The sequence below is a fragment of the Seriola lalandi genome, unplaced genomic scaffold, assembly GCF_002814215.2.
Source record: "Seriola lalandi dorsalis isolate HSWRI2012SDOR001 ecotype SW California unplaced genomic scaffold, Sedor1 jcf7180002054885, whole genome shotgun sequence".
NCBI classification, from domain to species: Eukaryota; Metazoa; Chordata; class Actinopteri; order Carangiformes; family Carangidae; genus Seriola; species Seriola lalandi.
In genome coordinates this window covers 6,557,005-6,583,910 of record NW_019525437.1, presented here as the reverse complement: position 1 = coordinate 6,583,910, position 26,906 = coordinate 6,557,005, and the positions used below count along the sequence as shown (strand labels likewise).

The 26,906-nt window shown below is 38.9% G+C and overlaps 1 protein-coding gene across 3 annotated transcripts in view; it reads right to left on the bottom strand.

Annotated features, from left to right (window-relative positions):
* Positions 1 to 115: 115 nt before the first annotated feature.
* The window catches only part of fnbp1l (formin binding protein 1-like), a 53,749-nt gene continuing 26,958 nt past the window's right edge, over positions 116 to 26,906 (bottom strand). Inside the window, exons 2-17 of one of the 3 annotated variants that reach the window (XM_087180009.1) lie at positions 26,083 to 26,198; positions 24,309 to 24,359; positions 23,156 to 23,303; positions 21,482 to 21,544; positions 20,249 to 20,353; positions 19,431 to 19,559; positions 18,210 to 18,356; positions 17,800 to 18,021; positions 15,427 to 15,597; positions 12,516 to 12,625; positions 12,017 to 12,149; positions 11,659 to 11,753; positions 10,698 to 10,873; positions 9,921 to 9,958; positions 9,051 to 9,171; positions 116 to 6,099 (exon numbers count right to left, since the gene is read on the bottom strand). In XM_087180009.1, coding sequence (XP_087036135.1) covers positions 6,092 to 6,099; positions 9,051 to 9,171; positions 9,921 to 9,958; positions 10,698 to 10,873; positions 11,659 to 11,753; positions 12,017 to 12,149; positions 12,516 to 12,625; positions 15,427 to 15,597; positions 17,800 to 18,021; positions 18,210 to 18,356; positions 19,431 to 19,559; positions 20,249 to 20,353; positions 21,482 to 21,544; positions 23,156 to 23,303; positions 24,309 to 24,359; positions 26,083 to 26,198 — 1,833 coding nt within the window. In that variant the 3' untranslated portion in view covers positions 116 to 6,091. Of the gene's footprint in view, positions 9,172 to 9,920; positions 9,959 to 10,697; positions 10,874 to 11,658; positions 11,754 to 12,016; positions 12,150 to 12,515; positions 12,626 to 15,426; positions 15,598 to 17,799; positions 18,022 to 18,209; positions 18,357 to 19,430; positions 19,560 to 20,248; positions 20,354 to 21,481; positions 21,545 to 23,155; positions 23,304 to 24,308; positions 24,360 to 26,082; positions 26,199 to 26,906 lie in introns of all 3 variants that reach the window. The other 2 variants (XM_023428945.2, XM_023428943.2) reach the window with 2 other exon arrangements.

The window sequence follows — 26,906 nt, the reverse complement described above, 5'->3', positions numbered from 1 at the left end:
GTAAAAAGTCATCACTATTCATTTTTCCATGCAACATCAGGAATTAAAAGTCACAAATAAAAGCCCACAGTTTACTGTTAAGGTGATTTCATCGACGAAACGCCACAGAAACAAATCAACTTTTCATTGCTGCTTATTTTATTAGAACAATATCTTGGAAGAAGAAGAAGAAAAAAAAAACATTTTGTTCACAAAGTGTCTGACAACATTCAAAGTAAAAAGATGTGCACAACAATATTGAAAAGTACTGCCATTGGTTATTAAAACATATACAACATGGTAAAAACACACAGATTTACATGGATTTGACATGTTAATATCCTGCTAAAGCACCTTGTACCTGCTGCTGATTTTATTAACTGTGAATATTTGTGTTGATGCTGATGAAAAACAAGAAGGTATGTAAAGTATATCTTCATGGTTGTCAGGGTTACAAAGTTTCCACAGGACACACGTGATGATCAGAGTTTAAAAAGAGGAGGAATGTAAAGAAGAACACGTCTGTTTTTTTTGCTGGATGATGAACAGCAGTGCGCTCACAGTCGCGTGGCGGGTTTCAGTAAAGAACTGTTTGTACATGAATTAACTGCAAATTTGATCATATTTAGCATCTCAAAGCTGATTTGTTTTTATGTATTTTTGCATAATATTCAAGATTACAGCACAGTGGCTATTATACTACGCAGCTCACAGTTTCTAAAGGTATATTAACGGTAAAAATAATTAACAGGACTTTTGGTATATTTTGTTCATTTCAAAGCTGCTGTATCCCCAATGACTTCATGCAGCTTTGATTAAAGGGGCAGTACACTCCAAACAGGCCAACTTAAAGAAATCTTTAGAGGAAAATGTCAAATTTAGAGCATACTGTCTCTTTAAGAATTCACGTGATACACTATGAGTTTAAAAAATGCCCTTTAAAAAGCAACATAAACACTCACGTAACGTGAAAAAGACGCAAATCCTCCTGTTTATCCTCACATCACCATCAGAGGATGATTTACAATTACAATAATAAGCAGGGTTATGGTTTTAGTACTGAAAAAATTTCTCTGTTTATCTACTTTCTGACAATAAGTTAATCGCTGCCAAACATTCACTTGTTCCAGCTTCTCAAACGCAATGATTCGCTGTTTTTCCTCTCTCTTCATATCACTGTTAATTGAACATCTTTGGGTTTTTGACTGTTTATAGAACAAAACTAGCAACTGGAAGACATCCCCTTGGGCTCGTAAAAGTTTCGATAGGCATTATTCGCTATTTCATCGACTAATCGATCAAAATAAATCAATAATGAAAAATAAATAGTTGCAGCCCTAATTGCTTTAATGAGATTTAACAGTATGACCGCATTACTACTGGAACAAATAGAAAATCTTTTATGTAACACTTGACTGCACACATTTTATATCTTAGTTTCCAACAAACAGCTCGGTTTCAGGGAATCAGCTTGTCCCTGTTTGGAAAACCAGACATGAGAGCTGCAACGATCAATCGATTAATCAGTTAGTCGATTGTCAGGAAATTAAGAAATGAATCAGCACCCGTTTTGATAACTGAATACTTCATTTGTTGTTTTATAGGCAAGGGTGCCAAACGTTTGCTGGTTCCAGCTTCTTACACGTGAGGATGTGATGTTTATATTTTTGTATTTGTTATATGCGAAAGAAAACTGAACATCGTCACCCCGGGCGCTGGAAAATTATAGCGGGTATTTTTCACAATTTTTCTGATGTATAGACAATGACAATGATATATCGATTAATTAATAATGAAAATAATTGTTAGTTGGAGCCCTACATGACATCAGATACATACATGAAACAAAAAGCATTGATGGATCTTTGTACTTGTTTACAAGGCATCATCATCAGGCGCCATTTTGCATCGCAAACATCTTAAATCCAAATCAGCGGACGAGGACTCTTAAAGGGGTGCTCCACCAAATTTTACACATGAAAATACAGTGTACTCATCAGGTTTATGTGCTACTCAGCCAGTGAAAACCATTGTATAATATCTTCTGTGGCTCTGAAGGAGCTTTAAAAGACGTGGGCATTTACCAAGCAAGGAGGATGTAATTAAAGACAGTTATGCAGCATTACGTGAAATGAAGGATGCAACAGTTTAGGAGTTTGAGCCATGTTAGGGTGTAAAGAGAGGACATCTCGGCCTCTGCTGCTTCTATTTTGACCGTTTTTTTGTTTGGTGAAATACTAAAAAATCGCTGAAACACCCCTTTAATGTCCATTACAAATTTGTCCCAGACAGTGGAGGAAATGTGGAGTAGTGTGGAGGGAAAGGTTCAAGTAACAACATCTACAGCATCATTCTGTACATTTCACAGCTTCATCGAAGAAACACAGATTACAGTGAAGGCGTGGCCACTTGCTGTTCAGATTACCTTGATTGAGAGTTGTTAGTGGCATTTATTGTCTTAAATAGCATCAAGAGGAAGTGTGAGACGTGTCATTTTGCTAGCCTGTTGACCAGATACAGCAAGTGGTTAAAAAAATAATCGCCAGAGGGACGAAATGAATTCAAAGAATCTAGAAAAATCATGCAAAAGAAGTTGTGGTCATTGCTCAGCAAGTGTTACAAAAAAAAAAAAGGGTATAAAAACCATTTGAGAAGAGAAAGTTACTAGAGCCGTTTTTGTTTCTCGCTGCTACACAGTGGTCATTCATAAAAAGATCACACCTCTCTCAGCAGACAACACAGACCTTCAGTCATTCGCTCATTCATTTATTCACTTGTTCATTTAATCAGATTCAAATGCTGTAGTACTTAAGGGCAAAGTGCATCGGTTCAATTCAAACCTTGTTGTCTATCATGAAGTGTCAATCAGACAAACCTAAAAACAGTCACCATGGAAACACATTCAGCATGACATAAGAGATGTTAATATGTACAAATCATTCAATGGTAAAAACTAACGTCACGCATGTAACACGTGTACACACATGTACATGTAAATGTGTACGGGAAGCAAAACACAAAACAATTGTGACGTTTTTGGCTTTCCATATCTGTGTGTACACGTTGATATATGCGTGTGTGTCGTCACATTCACAAATACGACTGATTAAATGGGGGAAAAAAAGACTTTTCATGGAGATGCAGTTGAGTCCTCCACAGATGCGAGGGGTGAGCCCAGGTGGCTGATGGGAGACATATTGAGGCTGAAGAGCAGACACATCCAGATATGTATCTGTGGAAGACTCAAGACTCCCCTCCACAGTAATAGAACATGAAGTTTTAAGGCAGAGTCTGACCGCAACGGCACCAGAGCTCCTCTTATTTGCTTGATGTTGATACAAGAGGCCCAGTCCAGCTCGAGCTGAGCGGTGGTTTGTTGAAGAAAGGCTGCCACCTGCTGGTCGACTGGCGGAATTACAACCAAGGGAGAGAAGAGGAAAGGTGGGGAAAGTAAAAGAAAAAGAAACGAGGACAGGGGAAGAGAGGTCCTGTTTTCACCTGATAGTCCTGCTATCTGCCTAATGAGTAGCTCTGATTTTACCCAGCTGCTGTTTGGGAGACATTAAACAAACAAATAAATCATACTCATGCTGAAAGTCCATGAAAAATCATGATGGTATGGCATTCAACATAAAGCATACAGCCGAAGATAGCGGAACACACACTTACAAAGTTGCAGTAAAAGTCACCTGATCATGTTTGGGAGACAACAACGACACATTAAAAACATGCGACTGTATGAGGGTGAGGGCAGGCATGAGGAGCAGAGTGGCTCAGGCAGGCAGACATCACCAACAGAACACATAATAATGATGATGACGACGACGACGACAACAGGAGTGAGTTGGAGCAGCGCAACACTGATAATGTTAGTGGCAGCAAATACTGTAAGCATACCTGAGCCTGAAAGTTACTAAACCCTGATGTTCTGAATTTTAAAATGAACTGGTTTTCTCTCACCAGGAGCCGGACTAAAAGTATGGGGGGAGTTTATGTGTCAGGGAGACTGGTTTAGGAAATTTGGCAAGTGGAAGAAATGTTACTAATAATTTCTTGCCAGTGAGAATTTAGAAATCCTCACTAAAAAGCAAACCAAACGTTTGAAGACGTCACGACGACAGGTTCACTCATGAGCTTGAAATTTTGACACAGAGGTCTCATCACGAGGTCAACTTGCTTGGTGTTTCCGAAGCTTTCAGCCACCTTAATGACCTTCCTCGATGGACAGAGTTGCTGGGATATCATGTCATCTCCATCATCTCCACCAGATAAGCTGACCTTGTGATTAGAAACTCTTGTCAGAATGCTGTTTCATGGATGGTGGCGCCCGTTCATTTGACAAAACAAAATAAGCTTCAATTGGAGCTACTTAGAGGGATTTCAACCTCCCAACACTTCAGCCAGCACCTACAGAGAAAAGACTTACTCTAACTTATTAAAAGGCAAGCTATCCCATTAAAGCACAAAGCAGACAGTGAATCAATGAGGTTGCTACCGATCGTCATTAAAAAGGATAAATCCACATCAAATCAGAGAGGAAAGGCTGCTGCTGGACTGCTCTCTATGAGCTGAAGCTTTCAACCACACGTGCGTGTTTTATTTTTAGCTGCATCCCAATCAGTGGTAGAAACAGGTAGAAACACCTCCTGTAACATCACTGCTCAGGGTGTGGCTTAAAGAGCACAATCATTGAACGCTTGAACCCACAGAGAGTACATCCTCAGGTTTTTCCCCTATGATTCGCTCTGAAACAACCCCGTGTCAGAGGCGTGGCCATCAGAGAAGTCCCACCTCTTCAGGCCATTACAGGCTGGGAAGGTATAAACATAAACACAGCAGCAGCAGAGAAGAGGGAATGTGGAAGACATGTATTTGTTGTTGCTGGATGCAAAAAAAAAAAAAAAAAAAAGGGTGTGCATGTAGTATAGAGTCTGTTGGCAGTTTATTAGGTACACACTGCTAAAACTAATACAAAAGCTCTGCAATAAACCCTCCTTCATGACGTTTATAATGTTCAGCTTTTGTTGAAAATGTGTCAGAGAGGTGCTGATTCAACTGTATTATCATTATGGAGGATTATACATTGGACGGTGTCAATGATGTTACATATTTAGTCAACATTAAATTACCAAGTTCAAATAAAAATAGAAATATTTCAATTTCAGGAACAATGGACGACAGCGAGTAAGTTGTGATTATCTGTAGCTTTAAGTAGATTTGGTTCTGTTTGTTCTGTTGTGTATTTGACTGCTTACTTTGATTTTTAGTTCTGCACATTTAACACAGATGTATTCTTTGAAATTGTACGTGTTTATTTCATGAAAAAAAAAAAAAAAATTTACAGGGCAAAATAAATCAACCAGATAGATTCTGCTCTTTGCTAAATTTGTACTTGATAAGCGCAAGACATCAAATGAGGGAATGACATCCTGTCCTTCCCGTCTTTCTACCTTTGTCGGTGTTTCTGTTATTTAGCCTACCCTCATTGATATAAATGGGGTGGACAAAATATTAGAAACACCTGTCAGCACAACAAACTGCAGCTTCGCAATGATCTTAAAAGTTGAGTCAACATCTCTGCACAAAAAGTTTGTGTTTGATTCTAACGGTCATGAAGGTACGCCTTATTGCATGACTTTTTTATTTGTTTAACTTAGGTGTACCTAATAAAAGGGCAACTGAGTGTATGTTTAGCTGAAGTTGTTGCAGTTGTCACTTCCCGCTCTGAAAGGTGTTCTCAGTTTCATGTTCTGCTGCTTTTAAGACAGAAACCTAAAGTTCGGAGTGGGATTTCTCCTGTGGGTACCAGTTAGGATCCTACTTTAAGATATTAATTATATTACTGCCTGTTTATGTTTTGGGATCATCTCCTCTACATATGGTATGACACTCCCTTCTTCCTCTAGTTCCCCAAAATGCTTTGCTGATCATGGATATGTGAGCATGCAGACATGCAAACCTGCCTCCCAGCCCACTTCACCTCTGTTTCCCTCTCTACCTCTCCCTTTCCCCCCACTCTCTCTCTCTTTCTCTGGCACCCCCACCACCAATAATCAGCAATCAGCGTGAGCCCTCCACCAGCCAATCAAATCGCCTGGCCACTCTGCAGCCCTCAGGAACCTGCGATCACATAGAGGAGAGAGCCAGTTACTAAAACACATACACCAAGACACACACGCAAGGTGCACCCACAGAAAAAGAAGACATGATTGAAGTTAAGGAGGTCATAGAATAAAAATGCTCATAGGCACCGACTGCCAGTTTACTGTGTTTAGGTCTTAAAGAGAAGACCTCAGGGTTTCTATCTGCTAAAATGGGGACTATTCACTCTCTACTTAACTGATTCACAAAGTGTAAAGTGGAAGAAAAAAACCCAAAACAGTTTAAGTGTCCTGTAGATTCTGTCTGTCACTAGGAGTCAGAGCTGCCATGACAATCCTCCACCTTTGTTTGGTCTGAGACACAAAGTAACACCATACTATCGTACCAACATACTATCGTTTCATTGAAATCCATCAAACAGCTGTCACCACTCTGCTTCAGACCAAATAACAGACTGAGAAACACTGCTGTAGCTAAAGAAATCATGTCTACTAACACTTTACTTTATCATTTATTAGCAGTATATTAACATTCAAAAAAAATACTATAATGTAGTTGTAAGCAAATATACGGATACTTTAAGAGTTTATTGACCGACTATAAATTCTCCTGGGAAGATATGTGTAATATTATATTAATATCATTCATTCCGTTTTCACAGGTGCCTCCACTTACAGGTATCCATAAGATGAGTTACAGATGTTTACAATACATTTATAAACACATATCTGCTTACTATTCCATTATAGTGTTATAAACCATTTATTAAATGTTTATAAACTGCTTATAAACGCTAAACTGGGCAACCATGATATCCATTACAATGATTTCTGTCTGAATGTGGCAAAAGTTCAGCTTGTTGTGAATGAAGTGAAACTGAACCGACCCCAAACCGAAGTTTCAGTTTTGACTGTTCATGATCTGCTACTGTGTTTGTACATCTGGCAGCCTCCGCTTTTATTGTGAAAGAACTGATACCATGATAATGCCATTTAACAAACGGTAGTGCCTGCTGCCAGTTGCTCTGTATCGTCACTCAGTATTCGGGTGCTGTGATGCTACGCCCTTGTTTGTACTGTAAGGTGTTGGCCGTCACACATGACATGATGTTCAGCAGGCACAGTGACTGTGAAACAGCTGCACTACAGATTTATATCACAAGGGAAGTCAATGGAAACTCTAACCATCAGAACTGTTTTTAATCAGTGACTCAAACATTCACCAAGAACTATCGGTATGCCTGCATGATAACATAAAATACATAATCTGTCAGTGAGAATTATGAAAATAATCCTGTAAAATTTCTTCCATCAACTGAACTGAAGCCATTTTCATACTGGACGTTGTCACTTCCTTATTTTTACAGCCGTTTCAAACCAGGCTTTCAACTGCTGGGTGTGATTTTATAGTAGAGATTTCTCATGTTTGTTGTTAAAGGGTAAGGCTCATGATATTCTCTTTTTTTTTTTATTTATTTATTTTTATTGTTAACAAATGCCTTGCAAAGACCATAACCAACAATGTTCTGATCCTACCAACAAGTATTACCTGTTTATCTAAAGCCTGGTGTACCTGTGCTGCTATCGTTTTTAAAAACACATTAATTAGCTGCACCGTTGCACTGTTCGTCATGTTTCTTCATTACTATGGGCAGTGTAGTTTTATTTGACTTGATCCTACATAACCCATCCTGCTGCTGTATGTACTCCCTAGAGCACTGGTTTCCAACCTGAGAACATCCATCATTTTCCCATCCCAGTTTAGATGAAACCACACCCACAATGACCCCAGCCCATACTGGAGTGGGAGGAGTTTCATCTAAACCTGGTTGGGAAGACGATACAAGCAAACTGGGAGTTTATTTACAGGTCACAAGCCAAAAACATTGCCCTTTGCTGCAGTAAAGTATCAAATGTGTATTGACTGCAGCTGAAAATAATCCCCAACAAAAGCACTATTTACTACAGTTTTTGTTATGTTTGCTAAAAACTAAAGTCACCAGCTAGATTTATGTCTTCAGGGTCAAGCGGTGGGGGAGGAAAGCTCTGAGAAACCATGACACACATTGTTGGTTTTGGTGTTTTCATGAGATTTGTTGAAGGCAAGAAAATGCAGAATAACACCAGCCGTATCCTTAAAATTTTCAGCTGTGCTGTGAGAGGACACACAATATCAAATGACTAAAATCAGTTGTAACAAGTCCAATGTGAAAACTCTCTCTCCACATTTGGAGAAAACTGCATTGAGGAATTTTTATCCTTTAACTGTTTCATTCAAAACCACTGAGGCAGATACCAGACACACCTCAGTAAGTGTAATTCCACCTTTAGTGTGATGGCACAGATAACACACAAAAAAAGTGCATGTATACACACATACGCACACACACACACACTGCAATAAGACAAATAAAAACAGATGAAATCAAAATATCTTTCACTTGAAATTATGTCAACACATGAATCCAAAGATCTTAAAATCAAGGTGTTTTAAAAAGGAAACCGACAATAATTAAAGGAATAAAAATAAAATGTTTCTAATATATTACATAAAACATAAAACGCTTTGATCGACAAGATGTGGTGTAGCCTTGACGTGGGCTCAAAACAGCAGTGGAGACATCTTTCACACAAACAGAGAAATTCCGCAAATACAATATTAACGTCACACAAACATCATCAAATAGGTTTTTTCCTATTTGTCTTTGTGCCCAGACACTCACCTCCGAAACAGTCCCACAAACATGAGCGGAGGATGAGGACGAATGATTAATAAAACAGACTGACGGATAAAGAGATGGGAGGGAAATCAGAGAAGGGAAACGGATGAACGTCCATGCAGGTGATCAGACGCCGCCTTTTTCCTTCGTGGTGTTACGTCGAGGAACAGAAAGCAGAGATGGAGAGAATGACAGAGGAATGGAGGAAGAGGACAGAAGACAGTGTAGCTTCAGATGTAGGTGACGGCACCTTTGCTGTTTTTCTCCAGGGTGATTTCTACGTAGGAGGTGGGGACGTAGCCCTCCTCGCCGCTCTGCTTCCTCGCCCTCGTCCAGCCATCGCCTTTATCCTGCTCGATGATGTACAACACCTGCAAGAAAGAGAGGAGTTTTTCTTTTTATTTCAATGAGCCTGGTTGTTAAATGACAATGAAATCAAAAAAGTCTGAATTTTTGAGCTTTCTTACAGAGGGTTAGATGAAAAGGTTGATATCACTGTTATATCCGTACGCTAACCACATACACAGAGCCAGGAGACGGTTAGCTTAGCTTAGCATAGCATAAAGACTGGGAATGGGGAACCAGACTATGTCTTGGCCAGAAGAACAAAGCTACTTAAATGTTCTTTGTGTTGTGTTTTATTATGACCCTGATGAATACCACAAGTATCACTGTAGTTATGACCCTCACTGTTATATATTTACTGTCCAGACACGGGGTGGTATCAATCTTATCTTCTTAACTCTCAGAAAGGAAGGGAACAAGTGTTCTTCCCAAAATCTAAAACTATTAACAGTGTGAATTTTCATCACTTAAATTACATCAGTTCTAAACATAGTTCAGTCAGTTTAATATCAAAACCTATTAACAACAGCAAAGCTAAAACACATTCAAATTCATTTAGAAATTTTATGATTACAGCATGTAAGTTTTTATTTGTAGAATAATTAGACAAGTCCACTGATAAATTAAGTAATTATGTAATCAATCGTGTGGCCTGGTTAGATTTGTTGAGGATCTTGTCTCCTGTCTGCAATAATTACACTAGAAGTTAGAAATATCCAAATCCAATACACAGGGACTTTAAACTGCAAATGTTGAGTTTAAAAATGACCATTACCTCATCTTCTGCCATCACCAGTGTCCCCTCGTTCTGACCTAGAAGTCGATCATACCACAGTGAGATTGAAGACACAGTCACACACAGTCAGTTTACTGCAGATATTTGATTAATAGACTGCATTTATGCAACAAAGGTAGCGAGCTGATCTGATTGTATGGAGCAATTTGGGGTTGACTATCTTGGACACTTGGAGCTGGGGATCAAACCACCACTCCCGCTATTAAAGGACAATCCGCTTGAACTCCTGAGCCACAGCTGCCCATTTGTGGATATTGCTATGATGTTGGTGCACTGAATCATTTATATCATTCATTATTATTTATACTTAGTAGAAACTCTTGGATTATGTAAACATACTCGTCTTTATACCCTCTAATCTAAACAGCTGGTCAAAACAAACACTGCATTTACAGGCAACAATCACCATGTTGTTGTAACACACATCTAATGTTTCATAGTTGGTAACACTTGGTGGCTAGTAGCTATAGTAAATAGCAAAATGCTATCATTAACATTTGTTTCTATGCCAAGATAGCCACCTGGCTAGTTAGCTTAGAAAACCAAAATGGAACAGTTTGTCTGATTCTCCCATGGCTCAACTGTTTTCATTAGAAACTATGGCTGAAGACAAGATGAGATGATTTACTGTCACAGCAAAAATAACTTGTAACTTTAAAAAGCTATTTTTGTTTTTACACACACAAATGATCCTCTGAGTCCTTCAAGGCAGAGGCTGCTGGGAGATCCCTGACGTTCTGTGCTGTTTGTTCTTACCGTCAAAGGAATACAACGCTTTGCAGTGTCCGATGACAGGCAGCGGGTCGTCGTCATCAAATTCATCATCAAACTCGTGGGGGTCGGGGTTCGGGTGTCCGGGCTGCGGAGGACTGGAGCGGTGGTGAGGCGTTTGATGCTCCTGACTGGTGTCGTCTGTGTAACTTCCCTCAGGACTGATGGGAAACAGGCAGCAGCAGTGAGCTTTGTGTTTGCAGGACTGAAATATGGCGCTGCTCCTCGGTTATATACAATAACAAATGTAAGACTCAACAACGTCTGCAGGAATATTATGGGATGAACCACCGTCGAAAGGTCAAAAGGACTCTGAATTAGTTCAACCCGCAAATAAAATAAAAAATGAGCTCACATTCTTCTGCATAATTTCACTTGTGGTAAACTGAATGTGGATGTAACTACTGAACAACTGTTATACTGAATGTAGTTAACAAAATAATTATATACTACAAAAACTATGAAATGTGACCACATCACTCCAGTTCTAAAATCCTTACACTGGCTATCTGTCACTCAGAGAACTGATTTCAAAATCTTGCCGCTTGTGTATAAATAACTCTGCGGCTCAGCACCCAAATATATCTCTGACATGCTCGTGACATATGAACCTTCTAGGACCCTTAGGCTAAGCTAGGCCTACTGACCGTCCCAAGGGTCAGAACCAAACATGGTGAAGCTGCGTTTTGTTATCATGCAGCACAAACCTGGAATAACCTCCCAGATGACGCTAGACGAGCCCCGACTGATCAATTTTAAGTCAAAGCTAAAAATGTTCCTTTCATATCTTAATCATGTTGATTATTCTGTGATGAGATCATTGAAGCTCCCTCAGAGGTTCCCCATTGATACATAATGTTATATAGTTACAACTGTTTTTCTTTCAATCAGAGTATGTATCCTGTACTGTCTGTGTGTAACAGGGTTTGTTTGGAAATATTTTTACCTTTCTCTGCCTTGAGGAGTGTGATGGTGGTTGTCAGCGCTGTGTCTTCTGTCTCCTCTGGAGCTCTGCTTTCCCTCCACCTCAGACAACCAAGTCTGTCAACAGAGAAAAAGGAGATGAGACTTCTACTAATATTACATGTATATATATAATATATATATTATATATTAAGTATACATTTTAATTGACAGCACTGTAATTCACAATGAATGTCTTTTTACATACGTATTTGACCAGTAGGTGGTGCTATCACCAGCACAACAAGCAAGAAGCTGAAGACATCAAGAACTGAAATAACTGAAATAACACTCCTCGGGAAAAACAAAAACAAAAAAAATGTCCTCTCGCTCCCCTTTACCTCATTTTTGTGGATTTCCGAGCGCAGTTTCTCCATGTTACAGATGGTCTCTGATATTTTAGGCTGCAGGCTGCTGGGGTCTCCCATCTGTGGATTTTTCTCATACACATCCTTCATCTTGTTCAGGGCATCTCTGACAGAGACACACAAACATGCAATGGAGTTGACGGAGTGGACAAATGATAACAAACAGTTCATAGGCAACAAAAGTGAAGAACATCATAACCACACTGTGCTGCAGTTTCTTCATGGTGCCTTTCCTGCCACAGTATTGACTAAAAACAGGTTTTTTTCATGATTGTTCTGTTTCTTCACTGCAGTGACAGTCAGCTCTGCTGAATCAAAGCTTTACACTGCTTATTTTCTTGGTGGACATCTCTGCCAGCGGTTAGTGTTGTGATTAGAGGCTGATGAGTTATGGCCAAAGGAACAAAATTTAAAATTTAAACAAAATGACGTCCTGTTACTCTGGGTAAGGAATCATTGTTAAACATCCTACCTCTGATCCATCTCTTTCTGGAGCTCTTTGCTGAGTTCGTCGATCCTCTGCTGCAGCCGCTTCCTCCTCTGCTCAGGAGGTAAGTGACTAAAATCCTCCAAAGATGGGGCCTGGTGAGGAGAAACCGTCGTCAACAATAACTTCTCCTTAGACTGAACTCACTTTGTGTCCCTTCAAACCAACTCAGGATGAAGTCAGTGATGTTAGAGGATGATCCGGGGAAAATACAACAGACGGAATTTAGATTTCTGTATATGTTTCTTTGAGGTGTGGAGAGATCTGTTAAAACGGTAATGACACCCTTGACTTGTTTCTATTGGGTTTGCAGAGCCTGGATGCTGTAGTTTTGTCTGGTTTGTGCTTCCATTTGTGAATGCACTTTCCATAGAATGACATTTGAAAATAAGTGTTATTGTACTCAATCTTAAAATGAAGGAATAGTGACTCAAAGTTTCTCAGTGGCCAAAAATAAATGTCATATTAAAACTGACTGACTTTCAACCCTAACATGTCTTGAGATGTTTGAACGCATCAATTCTTCACCTTCACTGATCTCACCACAAGGTCCATCAGTGGCTCTTCTGGAACTTTCAATCATATCACATGATCGTCCTCAGCAGATTAAATTTGCCCTGTTGTCATGGAAATGTACAGTACTGTGCAAACGTTTTAGGCACTTTACCTGTTTAGATTTTTATCCATCACACACCTGACTCTGCAGCATGACCCAAAACAAACCGCCACACTTATTAAGAGCCATCTTCAGCAACAAGAAGAACAAAGAGTCCTGTAGCGTACGGCCTGGCCCGACACAGCCCAAAACTATTCATGGCATTATGTTTAACAGCATCCTCACGTTACTCTTAGTGCCTAGGACTTTTGCAAAGTACTGTAGATGTTCAAATTCCCATTTTTTCTAAACATTTTAACATAACAGCAGTTGTCGTGAGATTGTTTTGCCAATTTCAAGACATGTGGGAATAAACACATTTTCAATAAAACACAACTTGGACTTGATATTGCCTGTCCTTGTTTGTCCAGTAGGTATCCAAACATTATTTAAAATTTTCATAAGCTTCCAATTTTTATTTGTCCTTGCTTTAAAAACTTTGAATTTTGCAGCAAAACAGAAAACAAAAACAATGCTTTAACACTTGGGCAAACCTGTGGCTCTAAAACTGGGGAACTCTATAGGTGGGGGTAAAACAACTGTAGTTAGGTGAATATTATAGGACAGAAAGCAGGGCAGCTGTTCTACCTGTGAGTGGAAAAGTGGCTAACTATCACTACTGGGTTCATATATTGGATGCTATGGGAAGTCCTACAAGGTGACGTTACATGCACGAGCGCCTACACTGCTGGGTGTTCTCATAACTACTCTTTACACACACACACTCACTCACTTACCATCTTTACTGACCACTGATGCATTGGCCATTACAGTAAAAAGAGACAAACGACATGGGATGCTGGTTAGTTGTCAGTATGTCAAACAGTCAGCCAGTCAAAGACCTGCCTGTCAGTCGACCCGCAAGTCAGTTGGTCAGTATGAAAACCAGTGAGATCAATACGTGTTCTCAGTGTGACCCTAAAAGGTAAAAATCTAAAGTAATTTATTGTACACCAGGAGGCTAGTGTGGATATTCTCCAACAGGTTATGTATATAAATAATAAGTTCAATGTTGCATGTTTAACTAAATGACAGTTACTTAACTGTACATGAACTAATGCAAAAAATGCATCCCTGTATGTTCCTCTTAAATGCCAATTTAAGGTGCCCTGTGGAGTTTCTGACTACTAGAGCAATGTTTTTACAACTTGTTCCCATTTCTTGCATCATGCAAGAACACATGTGCACACATAACACTGCTGCTGGGTTGATACTATTCTGCTTATTGACAGTTGATGTCAGCAACATGCAAACAAGTGCATCCATGCCATGTTTGTTTACAAGAAATCTCTACAGGGCACCTTTAATTGACTTCCTACACATTTCATCAAATTCCCTGTTTTCCTCTGACTGTAATCAAACCAGCAGTTGGTTGAAAACCAGCCAATCACAGATGGTTTCTGATACAACTGATGGGAGAAGAAGCCAGCTAGAGCGTTGGCTTGACGCTGAGGCCGGGTGTTATTTACAAGTTTGTGTCAAACTGTCTGAAAGCAGAAAGCTCTGCTTCACAGCATACTCACACTGTTAGCAGAGCCACCGCGGCTTACACACACACACACACACACACACACACACACACACACACACACACACACACACACACACATCACAGCAAACTCAGAACAACATCAGGGCAATACACTTGATGTTGGTAACACATTTTCAGCCCATTTTCCCCACACAACACAGCAACCATGATGCAAAAAACCCTCCAAATCCCTCACACACACACACACACCATGAATCACCAAGGATCCTCCATCTTATGATTGGAGCAAAGATCTGTCTTATAAATTAAAGGAGAGAAAAAGAAAAAAAAAAAAAAAAACAAAAGAAATAGGAGAGAAGGTGAGAAAGAGACAAGCCAAGAAAGACAATAACAGAAAAAAGAAGGAATGAGCAAGAGAAACATTTTAACAGTGTCTGCAAGTTTCATAGTTTCATCAAGTAAAACTTTGAAAATATATCAAATCAGACCAATGAGAGCAGGAATCTGGCCTGTCCCCAGAATAATAGCTTCGTAAGAACAACTACACCTTTAAAACATAAAACTTGAGTGTAAAATAGAAAAGAAATACTGAAAATAAAATATTTATGGTCATTTAATGCATTGATCTTAGATGAAATTCAGATACTAATTCATGACCTGCAGACACTGTGTAGGAAAAGTAAAAAAACAAAACAAAAACAAAATCACATCAACCTGTCTCAATCAAACAATACTACTTCCTGTCTCACCCCTCTCCTCAGGACCCTCAAATTCTGGGGGATTCTGGGTACTGTAGTCTTTATCTCAGAGAGATAGTGGCTCACAAGGTCAGAACTGAACCGAGGTGGAGGGAATAGGTGGGAGCTGGGCCGGGGACGGGAGGAGGAGGAAGGAGGTGGAGGAGGAGAGGAGGAAGGGGACTGGTGGGGGAGGAGGAAGAGACGACAAAGTCAGAGGTCAGGACGACAAATACTTTGGATTTGTGTTGCGTTATGAAAAGTTTTTCTCTTTTAATGGTGTTTTTTTTAGCTCTGGGGGAGAAAGTCGGTCATGGTCACCTATAGCAAGTGAAAGTGCCAAGAATATAGAAAACATGTGGAAAGTTTCACTACATTTCATTTCCTTTTTTAACTGCTAATTTCTTACAGCAAATAAATGATCTATTTTACCAATCTAATCTCATATTGTCTCTTTTATGAATAATTTTGCCATCAGAGTAAAGAATCCTACTCATTTCCCGTCAAGTTTCACTTGTTTCAGGGTTTCTTTCTGAAACAGTTGTCATTATTTAAAATAGCAACATGACAGACCACTTCACAGCTATCAGTGATGATGCTCAAATCAAGAATGAATTCAGGAAATAATTTCATTCACCCTGACAGCTGTTATTATTCTATACCGTAGGCAGATTTTTTTTGCATGTCTGCCAGATGACTTGCTTGAATATAAAATGGCTGTAAGACTTGTATGACTTTCCCTCATTAAGTGAGAGCACCTTGATGATTTCCCTAGTGACTCATTCAAGCTGTTTTACTGTTGATCCCAAGCCCCCCAGGAGCAGCATAGTGACTAAAGTCAGTCTTGTAAATTTTTCTGAGCATCACAGACGCCCTGAAAGAAGTTGATACATTTGGTCTGATAAAATTTGAAAAATTCTTAGCACACTATTTTGTGCCATTCATCTGCGCAGGGAGCCAACAGGAAGTCAGCTGGTTTGTCTCTAATTCAGGTCACATCACTTAAACTACAATTATAGCGAAAAAACCTTTTCATCAGCCTATACCACAGTATACCACAGGTATACAGGAAATTTAGAGTGTTAAACTTTTAATAAACCTGCTGATATTCTTGCTTTTATTATTGCTTATTTTGCTATAGATATTTAATGTAACGGAGAACTAAGACATAAGGTCCAAGATCATGAGATTTCAACTTCCACAGCTCTAGAAATGTAGGTCACAGTGTGTTAAACAATTAAACTATCCCATATACACAAACACACACCCTAACCATTGCACGGGTTTTCTGATACAGCGAGGCAGCTGACGCCACCAACATAAACCAACAGCAGATAGGTAATGATTACCCAACATGGTCTGTATGGAGAGGGGCAAGGTCCAAAGAGTGTATCAGAGGAAAGATATGAAAGAGTGTTGTGTTATTACAAGCAATGGAAAGGTGACAAAAACCTTTAACTCGAGACCTGGTGATAAAACACACAGTGGTGGAGTGTGGAGAAATTGAAACTCTAGAGGGAAATAACATTAATAGTATTTGAAACTTTGGTAACATTGTTTTCCTTGTGGGAGAGAATCAACTGCAGAGGGCAGGGATGGAAAAGAAAAGGATGTGACTGATAAAGTTGTATGATGCTCAGCTGCAGGGACGGGATTTATTACCTAATGTAGATGTAGCACTAACTATAATAAGTCTATGAGGAAGTGCACACTGGTGCTTTTTTAACTTTAACAGCTTCTTTTACTGGGGAAGTGAACTAATGTTCATGTCAGTCCTTGTTTAAAAGGTCAAAGGCATTTTCTCTGACTGTTATATCTGCAGTGCAGTATGTAGAGCTCTTATAAGGATTTCCAGCCAGATATTATTCATTATTGGCCATATTTATTTTGAACATATTATGTATACTAATAAACAACATCAGGGCGTATGAAATAATGTGTAGATATGACTGCAAATGACTTATTACAAGCAGTCTATGTATGTTTATGAATAGGTTACCCACATATGGTCTTTTATAAGCGTGGTTGTATGAAAATATGGGTGAATTAAGTAAATAAATATGTAAAAGTTAAGGAAATCCCACTTGTTTCACTAGTTTAAGTGAGTTTAGTTTTTTTTTTTTTTTTTAAATAAGCAGTTGTTAGTTTTTTGAAGGAAATCAATATTTGATTTGAGAAAACTCATGTAATAAGTTGATTCACACTGACAACTGATTACATCACAATTCTAATCACATTTTTGTCAGTATTTTGTCATTAAGAGAAGTAATATATACTATGTTTAAATATAAATATACTACACTTTATGCATAATGAATGTTGCTGCATTAGATGAACATGCAACATTGATTTGAAACTACAACGAGCATCATTAACTCTTTGTACCTTTGGTTTCTTCCCAAACAGCCAAAGCTTGTTCTTGGTTCTGCCCATAGGGTGTTTTGGGTCGGACCGTGGTGCCGGGGCCCCATCTCTGTCTCCTTTGGGTGTGTTGCTGATGGTCCCGTCTGAGCCCGTTCTGCTCAGGTTCTGACTGAAGTCCTCGAAGGGGAAGTCGCCCGGAGGATCAAAGCCGGACTTAAATGATTCCACGACAATGGATGAGTCCTGGGAAGAAGGGACAGAGGGCCGAATGAGGGGTGGGAGATAAAAAAGAAAAATGAAAAAAGGTTGTCCTATCAACACCCAACTGTCTTCTCTTCCTTCTCTCCATCCCTCCCCTGGGTTTAGTATCAGCTTATTTCATCAGAACATTTTTCTTTCTCCTTCACTCCTTCCCCGACTCTGCCACATACCCTTCGCTCGTCGACAGCTTTGGCGGCAGAAACCATTCCTTCTAGACATTTGGAGATGATGGGAATGACTCTGCGCTCCGCCTCAGCAAAGCTCCGGTACGTCTCGCCGAGCTTCACCGTCCGACGCTCGTCCATGTCCTGCAGATTCTGAAACAGACAGCAGAGGAAATGGATTAAACAACAGACACTTTTACACGCCTCTAGGTGGTTAAACCACTTGTCAGAGTGATCAGATCCCTTCCCTGGAGAGTGCTGATGCCACATCTCTGATGCCACTACGTTTAACATTTACACAGGATGCTACACTTTCTCTAAACATGATACTGGTTTAATTGAGCAATGCCAAAATACATAACCACCAGTCTGTTGGTGTGAAGTTAATTATTATAAAAGCTTTAGTGCTACTGGCGCTGTTTAGATATCTGAGACAACATGTATCAAAAGAAACAAACCATCACTTTTATTTTTTAGCTTCTGAGCAAAAATTCAAAGCCTATTTAATAAGTAGTATTTTTATTATTATTATTCCTGTTGTGTAAGAAAAAGAATGGCATCACATATTGTTGATCATTTACTCAGTTTTGTTCATTGAATTCAATTGTTATTTGCAAAAATTTCATTATAAGCCAGAAATAATTGAACAAATAAAAAAAAAAACCTCTTTAACCAAACTGAACAACTACAGACTTTTCAAGACTGTTACTATGTAGAATTCAATTTAATACCTGTTCCACAATCATACCCACCACAGACATCAGTGAAAACCAGCAGCGAAAATTTAGTATATTCATTTCTTGATATGTATATCACATTTTCTGTTCATTTTTTGTTCCAAAACTGTATATAACAATAATTCTTAACAATATCATAATTAATAGTCAAATGCAACCTGGGCCGGGATAAGCAGCAGAAAATTGAACAACGGAAGGAAAGATTAACCTATTTAAAAAACAAAAAAAACAAAGGGATTTATTTAAGGTCCATATATGAATTTCATATAAAAAGGTCAGAGGTCTGCAACAACAGAACTGGGGAAAATCAGATTAAACAACTATTCTATAAGTATCATTACTGTCTACTGGCAGGCTACAAAAAATATTTATTGCTTTTTTGCTTTTCAAATTTTTCAAAACCTGCAGATAACCTGAGTTAAGACTGTAATACAAAGTAAACTTATGTGAAGCATTAATGTGAGGCTACAGACTACCATGTTTGGTCTACCTTGAAGATGTGTGGTATGGCGTTGTTGAAATGTTTCCACTGCTCTGCGTTGAAGTTCTGGAGCTGAGCAGCATACTCGTTCTTACTCTCATCAGCCATGTGAGTCCGCAGGTAGAACTGGGCTTTGGCCTGAACAATTAGATCAGTACAAACATTAGATTCACAACAACTACATCTCTGTCTACTCTGACCACACAACAAAGTCTGTAAAAAATTAAGAACATTTTACATGGTAGCCGTTAGAGAGATTACAGGATGTATTGAACAACCTGTATGAATATGAGCATTGGGGGTAAACATCTCTAATACACTTCCTCTTATTTCCATAGCTCCACAGTTATTCAGTTAAAAATGTGTTTGCTAAAAAATTGTTATATGCACATCTAAAAACAAGGCTTACTGGGCTGGATTTTGTGACTTTACTGTTTATTTTCCCTCAACATTTAACTTTATTCACCAGGTCTAATTATATAGTAAGTGTGTGGGAAACAGAAGAGCAACAGTGTAATTTCATAGGCACCAATTACACACTACTAACTTTAAGTAAACCAAAATACTAGGTATGAGGATAGTGAGACGAAGGTACTGTAATTATTTTGTTAGTGAATTATAAAACTTTGTCTGTCTTTGTCAAAAAATGTAGCTATGGCTCATACTGCACACTGAGTCAACATGCAATAACACACAATATTTTTAATGATCATTAAAAAAAAAAAGAAAAAAGAAAAAAAAGAGAGAAGCTGAGGACAATTTATCACACAGACTTAGAGCTGAACACCACATTTAGAGCAGCTGTGTTGCAGGTGGGCGCTTCCTACCTTCTCCACTTCTGATTTGGTGGCATTGATGTCATTATCTAACCGGTCGTAGGTCACCTGGGATTTCTCTGCTTCCTTACACTCTCTCTCAAACTTCCTTTTGCTCTAAAAAGAATAAATAAATAAACAAAAAGGAAGGAAGGAAGTTACAATGTTAAAAGAATAAAGAAAGATAAAGATTATACAGAATAACCTCTTCATCGCAATGTATCATCTCTTTATTTTGTCATACTCAAAGAGTTCTGAGAGAATAAAACTAAAAAAATATGTGAATGGGAGGTAAAAGAGCCAAAGAGGGAGATGAATCAGAGAGAGAGAGAGATAGTTTACTTCCTGCCAGCCCATCTGGGTTACATTAGTAGTGAAGGAAACACAGTGAATAGCTGAGACATTACAGTCCAGTCACTAGGTAGTCACTATTAAAGTCATGCAGACCACACACTGAAACACTCTCAATCAGATGTCCCGCAGTAAAGCAACTCAACTAATGGGCTACAGGCCAGAAAATGTGACCGGACATGTATTATGTATAAATTTAACAAACAGCAATTTGCTTTTTACCTCTTATGGAACTGTGGTGGTTAATTAGAGGTCTTGTAATGAGCAGATTGTTATAAAATAACTCAGCAAACGCAATTAAATGACCTCAGAAGTGAACAAATGGAATCTCTCTCTGGAGCCATTTGGGAGCCAAAAAGAAGGTTGTCATGGGCCAAATGTGGCACATGGGCCTTGCTTTGACTTGGGAGGAGCTGGCCTACACTGGGGTCTGTGTGTGTGTGTGTGTGTGTGTGTGTGTGTGTGTGTGTGTGTGTGTGTGTGTGTGTTTCCTGGTCCTGGCCCCTGTCCTTGGTCCCTGTAGACCGGGAAGATTGCCAGGGAGAAGAAAAGGACACTGCTGTCTTTTCACAGTCAGAAACAAACGTTTTAACTTCACATTTTACATTAATTTGGACAGAGCCTATAACACTCATTTCTAATATAAAAACACAAATACACGTACAAGAAATGCCATATTTGTGTCTTCGCTAAATAATGGTATGTGTGGAATTGGGGCGAGAAGTGGATCCCCATTTGTCCTGCAGTTACCTTTGTTAGCATTTCTTGCATTCCTCGTGCAAACAAGTATGAAATGAGTGCAGCTGTCTGTCCCTTACAGAGAATATTTCCACTAAACACTTTTCACTTTCCCCTCCAACCCTCCTCCTTTTCCCTCCCTCCCTCCTCACTTACATTGTCCATCTGTTTCCAGCAATGATCCAAATACTGCTGGGCCTTCCTGCCCTCCTGTAGATGCTGCTCATTTCCACACCCACACAAACATAAACACACACAAAGATACACATAGAAACGAGAGACATTTACACAGAAACACAGGAAAATACATGTAAATATATATATAAAAAAACATTCATATGCATATACACAAATGATAGGACTGAAACAATTTGTGCCACATACACAATAACAATTCAATGGAAGGAAAAATGCTGAGGCCACAGCCACAGATTTACAAGAGTCAAGTGACTAAAGCAGTAAAATAACAAACTGAGATTGAATTACACTGCAAACCAGCTACTTATTACAGAAGCCAGCCAAAGAGAAAGGTCTGCATTTAGCAAGTAGTTAAAAGACGACACATTTCATATCAAATGTTTGAAGAAATATATATAATTTGACCAAACAATCTAAGCTCAAGGTCCCTCCAAAGGTTTTAAATCAGTGGATGGAGTTTGCTCTGTTGTCATGGAGATGGATCTGTTGTTATGAGCTGATGACGACCATGTGACGTGGTTAAACGTCAGGAAAAGGCTGGTAAGTAGACCATGACTGGGTCAAGAATGTGGTTTTATACCAAACCTTTACACCAACACTGAGGGGAAGTGCTATGGATTTAATGAAATCATAACAGCTACTGACCTCGCATGTAAAGAGTTCATCTCCATGACAACTGAGCGAACACCATCTGCTCATAAAGACCATGTGATGTGGTTAAAAGCTCCTGTAAAATGACTAACTCCTATCTACACGGTCAAGAAATTTTTTTTTTGCCTAAAAAATAATTATTCTTTTTTAATTTTGTTGCCGGGGTTGAGGGAGAGGAGTACCTTCCCTCTGTGATCTAATATTTGTGGCATGCAGGAATTTGCCAATTTTGGATTTTTTTTTTTTTTTTTTGGATGATTGCTTTTATTTTATTTTTTTACACAGAGATTTGAGACACTGACACTGAGATGACGTTATAATACAACTATTAAATGGGATTTGTTTCTTCATGCCTTAACAAGCAAGGCTCAGCGCCCCTCTGAATAGCACACCACCCATCACTGCCAGGCATCAAACCAGCAACCTTTAATTTTAGCATCTGCATCTAGATGGTTGCCTGTGGAACTCTTATATTTTCCAAAATGTTCTATATGAAGTCTTTTGTGATTAATAAATAAATAAATGTAAAAAATGATACTACTAGTATAATTTAAAGACATCAGTATAACAAACATAAACAAAAAGACCATAACTGGGAACAACAGCACATATTTTGTGCCTTTTATCGAGTGAAATTTAATTGGATATTTGATGTTTTTTAGAATTAAACAATAGGAAGGCGCTTTTTCTTCCAAAGCATGTGGATCTCAGATTTTCAGTTTATAGCACCAGCAGATGGTGGATGAAGTAAAAGACAGATGGTTAACATCACATCCAACATATTCATCCTCAAGTGAAGACAAACAGAAAATAAATGCATATTAGGCACAGAGGATACAGAGGGAAGACAGCTACATCCGTTTTATGACAGGAAGCAACAGGTTTTCTGGGGAACGTGGTATTAATTACCAATAGATACACTGAAAACAATGAAAATAAAACTTTTTATTCAATAACATGCAGAGAGTCTGCTGTACTCACATGCTTCCTCTCAGCTTTGAGGTCTTGGCTGTACCTCATCAGCTCTCCATACACCTTGTGAGCCATGTCCTCCGCCACCACCTCCCTCTGACCAGCATAGTCATTGAGTTCATTCAGTATGGAGTAGAACGACAGACATGATGTGAACCTGCAAAACAGACACAGATGAAAAGTGTTTAACACTGCACACATTATGCTTCCTCTCTGGTCTGCCGCCAGATCTTCTTTTCAAGAGACCAAAAGAGACGAGAGGCTGAATGACAAACAAATATCTAGAGTGTAATTTCTGAACAAACTATGTGTGGTCTATAATGTGATATTTTTTTTTTAAATATGACTGACTGAATAAAGTGCAACTCTTCCATTTTATGTTTCTCCAAAAAATTTGTCATTTGTTTAAAAAGTTTAGCAATCCCAAAAAAGATGTTTCTACATTGCTAAAAACATTATGGTTTCTTATTTCTATGATGACACAATGAAACTATTATTTTTCCAAGCTGCCAACTCCTCTCTAAAAACAAACAATCAGTCACACTGTTTTCATTTCAACATTTTCAGCGGTTTTGCAGGAGAACTGTATCATATCAAGTTAAAAAGGCATTTGAACTTAAGTATTTTGCAGATGATGCAGATAAAGAATAACTGAAGTGAAGCTTTTATACCGAGCGCTTCACTATAATAATGTACTTTTTTTGTTCAGTCAAAAAGTGGGTGTCAATATCACCATGACACATCTGTGTCAGTGAGGTTAATGGCAGGAGAGTGGACCTGCCACATTAGATATTTGGTCTTACTTTATTTATATGTCTGCTGTCCTGTTGTATAAAATATTAGTTAAAGCAAAGGGCCTGGAGTTATTGTGGTGTCTGAAATGTGCTATTAAAATAAAGTGTTTCCTGAGTTGCCTAAAACACTTCCTCAGTGCCCTTTTGTCATAAGACCAATTAAACTCTTAAATTGGTAAATTTGCAGACAGACAGAATTTGTGAAACCACATCAAAAAACCCCAGTGTCAACCATTATTTCCAGCTCTAGACGGAAAAAAACTGTGTCTAGCAAGCCTTTTCTGCCTTTACAGTCTGCAAACGTCCGAGAAGTAAAGAAAAGCAGAATGACTCAGGAGAAATAGAACAAATCCACTGACTCCACTCACCTCGGCTCCTCATCCTTGGAGCGTTTTGGACAGTATTTCTTTACCAGGTTCCTGATGCGAAAGAGAGAAGCAGACGTAGAGGTTAAAAATACTGTTTGATATTGTAAGCATGGTAGAGACAGGTGAACAGACAGAAGAGGAAGGCAGTCAGACAGGCGCACACACCCATACACCCACACAGAAAGAGAGAAAATCTCAGTATATTATTAAAGATAAATCAAAGATTTAAACATCAAAGCCTATGCCTGTCTATTCCCTCAGGCCCTGACGATACCGACTGCAGCGAAGTTAATGATTTAACTAGAGAGCAGAGGAATGTACGTGTGTGAAAATGTGCGTGTGTGTGTGTGTGTGTGTGTGTGTGTGTGTGTGTGTGTGTGTCTGTGAGTGTGAGCTCTCTTGTTATAAATGACAAAAGCAGGAGCCCTTCGGCCTGATTTATGGTCTGACCCACATATAACATAAAAACATGCACACTGCAACACAAAGACACAGCGTTGTATCTTTGATCATTCTTCAGACCTGCAGCTTTGTGTGTGTGTGTGTGTGTGTGTGTGTGTGTGTGTGTGTGTGTGTGTGTGTCTGTGTGTGTATTCTGAAGGGATTTCCCCTCTTTGATATCACACATCAGTCACCACTGGGACTCTATTGGTTTGTAATGATTTCTAGATTTGTGCTTGTTGAGTACTTTCAACAAGCATTGCAACTAACAATAAACAAATACATTACTAGACACTTTGCCTTTATTTCAACATATTCGTAGGATATTCCAAGCAAATCCTGAGGATCGGTATTGAGGCCAAGCTGAGCTTCTTCTTTTTTTTTTTTTCTTTTTTTTTTTTAAAACATTGGTAGTGGCTGAAATACCCTTATCGCCAGCAGGTCTTATCAACTATTGCTAGTTAACGTTAATTCCATGAGTAACTTGTTGATAGAACACCATTTAGATACCAGCCTAATAATGACCCAACTTGGAACAAAAATGAGCACTGGGCTTGTTTTGTAACTTGTATTGTGTCATGGAAGGCAACCAAGACTAGCATGTCCGATTTTTTTTTTGCCTTGTCTCCCCTTTTTTGACTGATTCTATTAAGATCTTGTGACGTTGACTGATAACAGCACAAAGCCTTCTTGCATGCATAAGAAACTGTGTTTTTTTTTGTTTTTTTGTGTTCATTTGAGCAAGCCTGTAACCATTTTGTCAATCACAGATTATACCAAATTAATCAGACCTGTAGGTGAGACGCCGCCCTTTACACACACATGTACTCGTATGTTATGTATTGACACACTCTTCTTTTCTGGCAAGTGGGAAAGAGTCCTCCTTCGCTGTGTGTCACTGAATGGTATGAGGTTCACTTCCATTCATAAAACCTTGTTTACATATGTTAATATTTGCCGTTGGTGCTGTCATGAGGAACATTAAAGTCTGTCCCAATCACACAATGTCACACAAGTCAAAGAACACAGTAAAGTTATGATTGGTCAGCAGGTTTAATGTGTCTCTTTATCTTTATTTGTGACAATGACTGCCTGATCTGACACATCTCAAAAGACACAAATATTGGTGTAGTCAGATCCCAACATACGTGGTCTGTCCTGGCCATCATTTAAATAAAGCACGATGCAGCACAATTCAATAATGTCTACTATGCAGCTGTGTCATGCAAGATAATGTCAATTTCACCCTTGTATCAAAGGACCTTCCATTGAATGTTAGTATACCTGCCGAGGTGTATTTGTTGCCGTTTTGTGTGTGTATGTGTGCATGTACCGTAGCTGCTTGGCGTAGTTTTGCTCGATGTCCAGTCTCTCCTTGACAAACTTCACGTAGCGCTCCAGAAAATCGATCCCCCACTGAGTGTGTTTGTCCAGATTCTCAAACTGGTCCTGAAGAGGGGAAGAAAAAAATGTGAAGGGCAGAGGAAGAGAGGAGGGGAGGAAAGACAAAAGAGAGAAAAAGATAGTTGTAATTCATATAAATACTTTTGAATTGGCAGAACAACAACAACAAAAAAACATCACAGAAACACATTTTTCAGATTCAAAACAACAAGGGATTTAGCAGATAGTTAAGATGAATGAGTAAAAAGTAAAATGGAGGTACATTTGACAGCTGGATGGAAAACTTAATTAAAATTCAAGGTTACATGACTCAGCTGTCTGTCTGCCTGAATATAACTCTGCACTCATTCACACAAATAAAACACACATGTCCTCCTGCCAGTGACTCAGCAGTAAAAGTGTTTCCTGTCACACATGCCGTATGTCTCGTACATCATACCATTTTTAAACCCACACATGCATAAATCAAACTGCAGCATCACATTTACCTCATGCATTACTTACATTACAAAGCGGCCAAAATTACAGCAAGATAAATATGACGACAAAACAGCGCCAAGATGGAAAATGAGTTTCCCCGATACAGTTCATGATCTCCATAAATTACATGTAAATGCTAAAAGATGGGGAAAAAAAGCCATGGAAAAACTGAAAATAAAAATTTGTTTTCCTCTCCTCCCCTCTCTTATTCCTCCGTCATCCCTTCAGACTTCAAGATCATTGGCATTTTGTTCAGGAGTTTTTTTCCCCATG